Source organism: Momordica charantia (assembly GCF_013281855.1).
Source record: "Momordica charantia cultivar OHB3-1 chromosome 6 unlocalized genomic scaffold, Mcharantia_2.0 BLBB01000006.1, whole genome shotgun sequence".
NCBI classification, from domain to species: domain Eukaryota; kingdom Viridiplantae; phylum Streptophyta; class Magnoliopsida; order Cucurbitales; family Cucurbitaceae; genus Momordica; species Momordica charantia.
This window is the reverse complement of record NW_028275164.1, coordinates 11,317,755-11,329,020: the sequence shown is the minus strand read 5'-3', so window position 1 is coordinate 11,329,020 and position 11,266 is coordinate 11,317,755. Positions and strand designations below refer to the sequence as shown.

Below are 11,266 nucleotides of genomic sequence, written 5' to 3'. Positions count from 1 at the left end.
GATCATGTTTTCTTTTTCTTTTTTGGTAAAATTTGTATATTTAGAAAGTTCAATTATTATCGTAATTAGCTATTTAAATACTTTAGTTAGAAAATTTTCTCTTTGGTTTTCAAAAAAAAAAAAAAAAGAAAAAAAAAGAAAAAAAAAGAAAAATTATCTTTGATTAAAAATAATATTTAAATGTTTAGAGTAAGGTCTTCGGCATGCGGATGGCTTTATGGGCCACTGCCAGCAACGTTTTTAAGCGGAAACCGCCATAGACAGACAAATTTTCGATAAGAGTTTTTGATTTGGTAAAAATCATTGGCTCGTAAAACCTAAAACCCTTTTCTTCTCTTCCATTCAAATCCCAAAATCCCTCTAAAATATTTTCTGTTTGATTTTCCTTCCCACCCTCCACTTTGGTTTTCGTTGTTCCAATCTACTTGTGTTGGGGGATTTTGGTTACTGCTGTCTCTTGATCTCTGACTTATGGAACGTCCCGAGGAGGAGCAGGATCGAATCGTTCCTATTGGTATGTTCTCTGCATCTTGTTTTGACCACTAATTAATTGTTTGGTTTCCTTTTTCTAGTTTCGAATTCGTGAAAACCGTCTGTTCTTTTGCGGAATCGTGCCATGTCAACTTCCGGATTGGTGAGATCTTGTTTTCATGCGAAATTGAACATGGGTGTTTTCGAGAGTGATGGAATTTTTTGGATTTTGGGTCTGTAAATTGGGAATGTACAGTGTTCCCTTCACATTGTCTGCTCAAGAACATTTTCATTTAACTGTTTGTATGCTGCTTCTCTAATACTAGGGTTTTTGCTTCATGTGGTATTGATGTTCTCTGCGCAAAAAATGCACCGACAGAGAGCTAAAATCATTACTGTTTTGTTTTTAGTACTGTTTTTCTCCACTTCCAGTCTTGGAGTTGACAGTGGACCTGCTGAGCATGCAATGAGATGCCCTTTGGGGTATACTTTGACAGATCTCCATAGACTGAGAAGTATCTTGATTATTACTTGATAAGATTTAATAGGACAAAATACTAATTACAATTTAATATACCTTCTTGGTCTGAATCTTAATTTGTTGAAGGCCTTTGGCAGTGGGTTGCTTCACTATATGTAGTTGAATTTCTCGACTGGTTAGGTAATTGGCCATGTTAAGTTTCCTATAAAAGTTGCCGAGGATTAAAAATATTTACTGATCATTTAACCTTCTTCTAGGGTGTCGAAGTATAAGGGAGTGTGTGAATGGTCTTGTTGATATCGATTACTTTCAATACTACAAATATTTTCTAAGTACTTTTGTCCTCTATAGGGGCACTGAACAATCAATTATTTATGCAGGAGAAAGATCTCTAAGGCCAGATAACCTTAAAGAGCCGGTAATTCTACTCAATTTGTCTAGATGTTTTTCCTTGTACTTTGCTCTCCATGTTTATATTTTTTTGACAACTAATGTTTATCTCTGCCATTTTTTCCTGATTCATTATCAGCAACTCTCACCCAAAGGTGCAAGGATTGCATCATCAAATCCTTCTCCAAATGCAGTCATTATTGGACCATCAAGGGATGCCATAGAGCAAAAAGTATCTATGGATGCAGGAACAAGTATTAGCAATGTTCATCCTGTGAATGTTTATGCTTCACATGAACCCAATGTACAATATGGTGGTTAGTCATTCATCCTTCCCTGCTGGTATCTATTTAGGATCGGTACATCTTATATTCTCCTTGTGTTTTTGTGTTTGCGTGTGTGTGTGTTTTTTTTATTCTTTTTGCTAAAAAAGAAAATTTCATAAAGAGAATGAAACATACAATGGGCTAGATGATAGAGTCCCCAGAGGAGAAAGCCCGAGAACTTAAATAATCTTCTTGAATTGGCATTTACTAAAGAAAACTATAATTCTAATAGTCCTTTTGAGAAAACAAAATAATATTATCTGAAATGTTATTTTTGTATCCTCTAAAATGTTATTCTTTGCTCCTCTATCTTTCAAAATATGGCTTTGATAGAGTTCAGTCATGAGCGTCATCTAGGAATATGGATTAAGTTTTTAGGAGCTAGTCATCTAAGGGAGAATATTTACAAGTCAATTTCTGAATAAGTTTTTACACAGTCTCGAAGAATACATCACAAAAATCAATAATCTTCTTTTATCCCTGCTTGCATTTAGGACACTAACTAGTTGACAATTGCTCAACTAGGATGCATTACTTGGAGTATCTGATGGCCGCTTATGCCTTATTGATCTCTTCCCTGACCCAATTTATACCCATAACCAAGAATTTAGACACCGTCACACCATTTTCAAGCCTAAAGCCTCTTCAAAGAAAGTCCATACAAAGTTTTTCACATCTTTAAATAATTATTGAACGAGAAAAGGATGGTGTTATCTCATTATTGAGATAATTAAGGAGAAATACCATTTTAATAGTGATCATCTGAAGCACTGCCAAAATAAGGCTGAGGGAGGGTCTTGCCGTAGACCTTGAGAGGGAGTAACCCCATTTTTGTGTTTATTCTTCATGAAAGGATCATGGTCATCCTTTTCTCCTGATTTTCAGTTCTACATTTTTGTTACTGCATTTTTTACGATTTCAAGTTCTTGGCTGTTTCTTGTACAGTTCTCCATGATTTTGGGAATTATAAAATACGTAATATGTTTATTTATTTCTTATAATAAACACAAATATTTCATTAAATAGATTAATTCTACGCTGGGGAGAAGAGAAAGAAAACCCCTCCGAAGCCTAAGGAGTTGCAGAGAAACTTTTCCAATTGGCATAAATTGTAGAAAGAGAATATTCATGAAGAAAAGAATGCTAGGGAGCTCCAATAGGACTAAACAAACGCAAAATATTTCAAATCTCAATTAAAGATCTCTAAACATTTGAAGATTCCCATTTCTTCAATTAAATACTTCTATTGAAGAAAACATTAATGGCATTGAGCCAAATACTTTTGCTTTCTTCTTGAATAGGTATCCACGTAGAGCCTCACAGAAGAATTCATAAGCTTCCTCAATCCTCAGGAGCCATGGAAAAAGAATCCACCACACACCCCCCCACCAAAAAAAATAAAAATAAAAAATAAAAAGAGCACCATAATGTAGCAGCTGCTTCAGAATCTTATCTCCATTCTTGCCTGTAAGACACCAACTGCAAAAGCTGTGAGTTACTTAGGTTAGTGTTGCTTCCAAATCATATGGCAAGCATCAAGGAGTCTGCCCTTTGTTTGAGGACAACTCTTTGTAATACATTTAGAAAGAATAGGAAATGTAGTTCCTCATGGTGTTGCTTCTGAACACCTTTTGACTATACTGGTTAGTCATATATCAGTTTTCAATGGGGGTCCTGGCTATTAGTATATTGCTTCTGTACTTCGTAGGGGATTGCTACCATAACTGCCCTTTGTTTTTAAACACCATTTTTTATGTTGATCCTGGTTATTAATAGATCTTATATCAATTTTCAAAAGTTGTTACAAATTTTCTGACTCATTTGGCAGTGACAAATTATCCAACGTGTTATGTCTTTGTGTTGACTTCAGGATATGGTGGAAGTAGTACTGGTGCTTGGGATGCTTATTCACAATATGTAAATGCCGATAGTTTTCCTGTTGTATCGCCAGTGAGTTTACTTTTGAAAACATGCTATTCTTGGATCCATCTAAAAATAGATTTAAATGCACCAAATTCACCCTTTAATTTCTCCATGGATCAGGTCATGTACAATGATAGTCCATCTATTGTTTTTCATTCTGGTTATGGCTTCAATCCAGATATGGCATATGGACAATATTCACCGGTTGCTACTCCTATGCCTTCTGTTATGTTAGATGGACAACTATATTCTCCTCAACAAGTTCCGTTCTCCCCATCATACTACCCACAGCAAGCGGCACCTGGTTTGCCTCACGTATCTTCAGCAGTTCCTGTTTCACCAACGGAGATGATACCACCAGAGAGTAGTACATTCGAGAACATGCTTTATGGACCAGGAACAGGTTTTTTGCTAAATTTTGGATCCTTTGGTGGGGGAAATCTTGGTTCAGGCTCTTTAACGTCTCCAGGAGCTTATCCACAACCGATGGGAATGCTTGGATCAAATGATCAGAATGTTGGGCAGGTTTGTTTGTTTACTTAAGCAAGCAGTGTATTATGGTTGTTGGGAGAGGTTATTATAGATGCTTCTACAACCTAAAATCCCTGTTTGAGCTGAGTCATGTCACATTTTATCCTTGAAAACTTCATTATGTACTGTCATCTTAGTTTTATTGATAAGTAATATTATATTAATTTATTTTTTGACAAGGAAGAAATATCATATTAATTATGAATGATAAATGAAATTCCAAGCTAAATGTTATGCTTGATAGCAGAATAGATGTATACTTATACTACCTAGAGGACAGCATTAGTTTTCTTCATGTTCTCTCCTTATGAAGCTTTGTTTCAGCTCTATTGTGTGGGAGGGGGTGTTATTATTATTTTTTAAATAGCTTCTTTCTGGCATATTTGCAGCCTTGTTTGTCCTTCTATTCTTATAAAAGAAAATATTGTTTCTTAATTATAATAACAATAATAAATGATTGAGGGAAGTCCTTTGCTATTTACATTGGTCCTCATTAACCATTTGAGCCATCGCATGATGGTTGTGGACCCCTCCTTTTTTGAGCAAACACGTGGACTTTACATAGTGAAGAATAGATAAAAAAAAGTTGGTATAATTCTTCTAGTTATTACATGAGGTGTAAGGACTTGAAGCTTGGGTACGTTCTGATGGAGGTGTGAGTCTAACGTCTTATGATTTAGAGCAAGTGTGAGCCCCGGTGCTAAAAGCTTGGGGATAGTTTGAGGGCAAAAGGCTTGAAAACATTAAAACATTGGAATTTATTGTGTAGTTTCTGTTTTAGTCATTTCAAAATTCACTTATTGAATATGAGATGTATTGTTAACGAGCTTGAGCTAGTTAGTTGGCATTCTCTTTTTCTTATTTCCTTGACCACCCATAGCATGATATATGTGCACTTACGTAATTTTAGAAACTCTGGTTTTTCATGTACAATGAAAACCATTTTTCCATGTTATGCGTTCTTGTTCTCCTGGAGGAAAGCTATTATTTTGATTTTAATTATAAATTGTTCTGTTTTATTCTCATTATTGACTTGTTTTCATTTTAGGTTTCTCTGCAACAGAGACCTATGCATGGATTTGGATTGGTTTCAAGTGCCTTTGATGCTCGGTACCCGTTAAGCAGTTCTTATCAAGGCTCTAACTTTGGTGGTGCATCCATTTCATATCCAGTTGTGAATGATCGTAGCCGGCTTACCCTTGAGAAGGACAGAGGAAGAGACAGGGATCGGGACTCAATTTCACTTTTTAATGATCCACATGGCATCTTTAGTGACCGTAATCGGGGGCCAAGAGCTTTGAAGGCCAAGGGAAAAGGCGAACTAAGTACTGCATCAGGTGCAAGCAAAAATGATTTATCAACTTCATCAATTAGTCCTGATTCCTACAATCGGCCAGATTTTGCAACAGATTATGAGATTGCAAAGTTTTTCATTATTAAGTCATTTAGTGAAGATAATGTTCATAGAAGTATCAAGTACAAAGTTTGGGCTAGTACGCCACATGGTAACAAGAAACTGGATGCTGCTTACCGTGAGGCAAAAGAGATGCAAGGAAATTGTCCAGTTCTCCTCTTTTTCTCTGTAAGTTCTGGAGACTTCTTAATAAACTTTCTTTTTTGGTATTATTTCGAGAAGTAGTCAAGCAGTTTTCAGGAGGAAAATAAGAAGCATACTAGTGCCTTTTTTTTATGCTGGCATTACTTATTCTCCTTTAGAGTTTTTTTTTATCTTACTACTATTGTTTTTTATGTGGCCACAGAAACTGGCTGCGTATCATCTGGTCCATAAGGGCAGCTTATCATTTCCTGGATTAATTTTGATAAAAATGGTTAAACAAAAGAGAAGGAATGGTTTTTTTTTTTTTTTACCTAAAATTAGCAACAATTTTTGCTCATTGTGTATGTACTGTGCATTGTCAAGGCATGGCTTTAGTTTGTGCATCAGAGTCTAACAACAAAATTATTCATAATCTTCTATTTATGCCTCAAATAGTGGCAAATTTTAAAGTCTTGTGACACATTAGTTATTTCTCTGGGGGGTACTTTCATTTATTAAGCACCCTAGAGTACGTAGAACACTGTTTTAAAAATTGAACGTCAATTGCTATACATGCAAATTGTTGATCGTCTCTCCATCCACATGTCTGTGGGTTCCATTGTCTTGCTTCTTGTTGCTCTTTCAATTTTTTTTTTTAAATTTGTTATTTGACCACAGTTCTTAGTGGGTTATTTTATGAGCAATTTGGTTGTGTTGTCTTGCAGGTTAATGCTAGTGGTCAATTTTGTGGTGTAGCTGAAATGATTGGACCTGTTGACTTTGAGAAAAATGCAGATTACTGGCAGCAGGATAGGTGGAGTGGGCAATTTCCTGTCAAGTGGCATATTATCAAAGATGTTCCTAATATTAGATTTCGTCATGTTTTACTTGAAAATAATGATAACAAACCTGTTACGCACAGCAGAGATTCTCAGGAGGTATTATTTGATATCATCATTCTTTAATAACTGCTTCCTCATCTATGTGCATTAAGCACGTTTGTTGCTAGGTAGAACCTTTTATTATGCTATAGGATGTCTCTTGGTAGTTGGTATAATGAGTTTGGTTGGCTATTACTATTTAAGATTATAACCGAGTAGTATTAGCAAGAAGCTTGAAAACTCATGTCTAGGAGGCTCCTCCTCTTCTTCTTTTATACATCTAGTCGGCTTGCATGCACTTCAACTTGTCTCGGGATAACTATTTACTACATTAGCGCCAAAGAAACTTATAGGATTTTAAATGCTAGCTAGATGGCCATCATGATATAAACCAATTATTTACATTTTTCTACTGTGCCCTCATGAAAAGAAACCATTACCCCAAAGGATTTGCATTTTAGTGTGTCTCGAAAAACAGACCTTAATTTGTTTTTGCACTTGGGGTACTTGATCAATGAGCACTTTGCATTTTCAGATATGTACACCTAAATTTTGTGGGTCCTTCCATTCATGCTTCTTGATGCTATTTCTTAATGCCATCATATATTGACAGGTGCCGCTGAAACAAGGTCTTGAGATGTTGAAAATTTTCAAGGACCATGATCCTCGAACATCTATTATAGATGATTTTGATTTCTATGATGAGCGGGAGCGGATTTTGAAAGAAAGGAAAACAAGACAGCAGCTATTTTCAACTGCAAATTCTCTAAATTCACTTCCTGATGGTTCTGTTAGCTCAATTTCTGATCAGTTTGCTCAAGCCCTGCGACTTGATGATAGTAAGAAAGAGAAACCAGAAATTGAAAAGGGTGCAACGTCTAGAATAGATGCTTCAGTTTCACTTGATGATGATCCGGTAAAGTAAACTTCTGAGACTTATTTGAGTCTGAGTATCAAGAAAGTCCAATCATCTGAAAGTGGACATGGTTAGCAGAATTGAGTATTTTGCCGTAAGATTGGACTCCTTTGATTCCTTCAAGCATTTAGATGAACAAGTTTGATAGGTATTTGGCATCTTGAGACACCCTTTGTGACTGATTTTCTGTTCTCGAATAGCTGATAACATCTGAGGCAGTATTTTGGAAATCTATAGCAGTGAAGATGATATCTGACGCTTTTTACCATTTTTTCATGTTCAATTGCCCAAAGCAGCTGGAGGAAAATTGACTACTTGCGCTTGGCAAGAAGCTTTTCTGATTAAATATTGCTTAATTTGCATTGAATTTTCCCTGATTTATTCCCTTGGAAGGCGTTGATGACATTTCTCAAGTGGAAGGATTTTGTGGTGGATGTTTCTGAAAAGGGGTTGGGGTTGGGGTTAGTTGGGTTGGGTTTTATGTAGCATGTGTGCAGTGAGTAGATTATGTTTGCATTTCTTATCGATAGCTCGGGTGCTGGGTATTTACAAAGTTACCCTTTTGGTGAAGCAGATTAATAAAGGCATTATCAAAATTTCATTGTTTTAGGGAGTTGACATGTTTTATTTGATATTTCCTTATGGGGGGTTGTATCTTTAGTAAGTCCAGGGGCAGCTGCTGTGAATTTTACAACAGAGGAGAGGATTATTTAACTTGAGTGGCCACTTTGTGTTTTTCTTTTTCTTTTCTTTTTTTTCTTTTTTTTTTTTTTAATTGTCTGATATGGTATTCTAGATGTCTCTATATCACAAGGAACTTCTGAAGGAGCTAGGGAGATAGGTTTTGTGAGATTACTCTGAAGAATTGTAATCTGCTGTTAAATTGTACAACAATTACTCCCTCTTTTATGTCAATTTCTCTTTTTCCTGCTCACAGAGTAAGCTTTGTGCATACCTTATTCTGCTTTTGAACAGATGCTTCGATTCCTGCGAGACTGGAGCGTGTCGTGTTGTTTGCTTCAGGATGGGATATCTGATTTACAGTAACTCCCTGAGGCATTCAGGCCAGGTTTTCATTATAGCAACTCGTTGTCTGTCTGCTTTTTATTTTCTTCTTTGTTCCGAAGAATATTGCCTTTGAAATTTTCAGGATTTTTTTTAATTTAATTTTTTTTTATACTCAATGGGCACTTGAAGAAGTTTGAAAATGAAGCTTAAAAGGTCTGCTTTGCAAGTATTTCTAAATGGCACTTTTTTCTCTTTAGGGTTTGAAAAGTAGTGTTCTTCAAGCTTTGGCATTGTATGAAGCAAAATAATGACGACTTTAAAGAGTATGTGCATTTTGTTTGTTTAAGAGAGTGTTTTGAGATGTTAGGATGGTGTTTTTGGGCAATTTGGATGGGCAATTTTATCTCAAATCTTTTAGGATCCATCAAATTTGAGGTCCACTGTCATCTCTAATGGAGTCTTTTTGGCTCAGGTTTAAATATTCGTTCACTCCATGATTTCGGTTTTGTTTCATTTTCGTACACTCGGAAAATGTCTATTTTGGTCATTGTGTTTTAAAAAGAGACCATTTTGATTATTTATTTTATTTTCATTTCTTTTTATCATAATTTTGGCATGACAATCCACTAATCAAATTTTTTGAAATGTTGTCTTAAATTTGTATTAAAGGTTTTCATTGTGTATAAAATTTGTATTAAAATTTTACAATTAGAGTTTAAGTTGGAAACGTTTTAAAAGTATAGAAGAGTAAGATGTACGTTTTGATAGTACAAGGATTCAAATGAGTATCTTGAAATTATAGAATAGAGATTAAAATGAACTAATGTTGAAATATAGAAATTAAAATAGTATTTTAATTTAATAATGTCAAAAGTATGGTCAAAAAAGTATTTAAACATAATAATGTTCTATTAATCTTTCAGTTAAACTACAAACCATTGGAACACACGATATAATTAGTGAGCTCCTTGTCGCTGCACGTTAGGAAAAAAAGTGAGTGAATGGCTAGTCCCATTCAAGTTTCTCAATTGTCAGATAAGAAATGAGTGAGATGAAATTGAGTATTCATCTCCATCTCTCTTAACTAACAACGATAAATAGAGATGAGTAAATTTTGGATTCTCAAAATTGAGAATTTTCTTTTTAGAGAAATGATATTCTCCGCTATTTGAAGAATTTCGTTAGCATCTTGTGACGCATGCTCTTTGTAAAGCCAAATCCGGTTAAACACGTGAGCATCTAAAAATTATGTGAAGATAAAGAACGAAAGGCAAAGTAAAAAACTCTACTTTTGATATTTTGTTATTTTTCAATTTTGACTCTAATCTTAAATAATCCTATGGTATCAAAAAACATTTAATAAATTTAGTTGAGAGTATTTTATATTCTAATTTAATTAAAAAGGGTTACATAACTATTTAGTGTAATATAACTTACTAGATCTCAATTGAGTCATTAAAAAAATGCGACAACATCGTTAAAAAATACTAACTTTATCTATAAATTTCAATCATAGTCCAATTTGTGATGACCACAGCACTCTGTTAAGAAAAGTTTGGTATACGGATAATAAAATTGTAAAGTTCGAAAAATGACGCAAAACATTAAAGAAAAAACCATCATATATTTACTCGAAAGCTCGAGAATTTCAGAGAAAACATGAAGGCATTAAGCATTTAAGGGCAGCTGCAGCTGGTCGGGTTCTCCGGTGCGACGGCGGGAGGCGGCGGCACGGTGGCGACGGCAAAACCTCAGCCCTTCTGCCTGTCTTTCGCACCTCCTTGACGACCACTTTGCGATCCATGTAACCCAAAACTGTGATCTTGTTCAATGCCATGTTCATTTCCACACACTTCACTCCTGTTTGTTCATATTCTATATCATATTTTTGTCTTTGATTTTTTAAATTTATTTTAGGCTAATATATATGCTTTAGTCTTTTTTTTTTCAATTTAGTCTCTATTATTTTGATAATGTCAAATTTGGTCACTTACATTTTAACATTTTTCAATTATATTTGCTCTGTCAATGAATGTTAAGATTCTTACCTAACATGATATAAACTTCGTTAAAAAATATAAAAACCTAGATGAGACCTTAGACTACCTTAGAGAGAAAAGGTAGAAATTTTTGTCAATATTTTAGAAATTTTGAAACAGTAAAAACTAAATTAAAAAATATATATTCAAACATTAAAAATTAAAAAATACATTTAGTCTTTATTTTATTTCGGAGAATTTTAAACTTTTAAATGTCATCCGTGTTTTTCGATCCTATAGATTTTCCATGTAAAACTATTTTAATGCATGTTTTTAATTTTTCACTAATTATGGTAGTATAAATTGGTTTTAACGTTGGAACTTGATCTATTATTTACAAGTGACTGAGTATTACTCCTTCTTCTCACATGTCATGCACTACACATTAATATATAAATCAAAATATGTTAAAAATTACACCAAAAATGTAATTATAGAGATTAGTCTGAAGCTAATATAAACTTAGTTCAATAGTTAAGGCATTTTGTTCATTTTCTAGGAGTCGGAAGTTCAATGTCCCATCTCTACATCGTTGTACTAAAAAAAAATAAAAACTCGTTCAACTATTTGGAAAATTGTGATGGCATGATTTGTAGAAGTCGATATTATTGTACAAATTGAAACTATGATCACACATTCGTACCTTTAAATAAAAAAATACAACTTCACTTTTAAATATATAAACCAGGTGCAAGAACACACTAAAAAACACAAGAAAAAAACAATTGTTTTAAATACATTTTTCTCAAATTCTTATAACTAA

At 34.3% G+C, this 11,266-nt stretch overlaps 1 protein-coding gene across 4 annotated transcripts; it reads left to right on the top strand.

The window, feature by feature from the left end:
• Positions 1-215: 215 nt before the first annotated feature.
• Positions 216-8,390, top strand: ECT10 (evolutionarily conserved C-terminal region 10). Of its 4 annotated transcripts, none has more exons than XM_022302363.2 (8): positions 216-514; positions 1,333-1,370; positions 1,482-1,659; positions 3,539-3,618; positions 3,712-4,116; positions 5,171-5,704; positions 6,385-6,597; positions 7,154-8,390. In XM_022302363.2, the coding sequence occupies exons 1-8, from the start codon at positions 472-474 to the stop codon at positions 7,463-7,465; spliced, it is 1,803 nt and encodes a 600-aa protein (XP_022158055.1). In that variant the 5' UTR covers positions 216-471; the 3' UTR covers positions 7,466-8,390. The 4 variants fall into 4 exon arrangements, with proteins under 4 accessions (XP_022158055.1, XP_022158057.1, XP_022158056.1 ...); XM_022302365.2 differs by having other exon boundaries at positions 217-514; positions 1,304-1,370; XM_022302364.2 differs by having other exon boundaries at positions 217-634.
• The last annotated feature ends 2,876 nt before the right edge of the window (positions 8,391-11,266 follow it).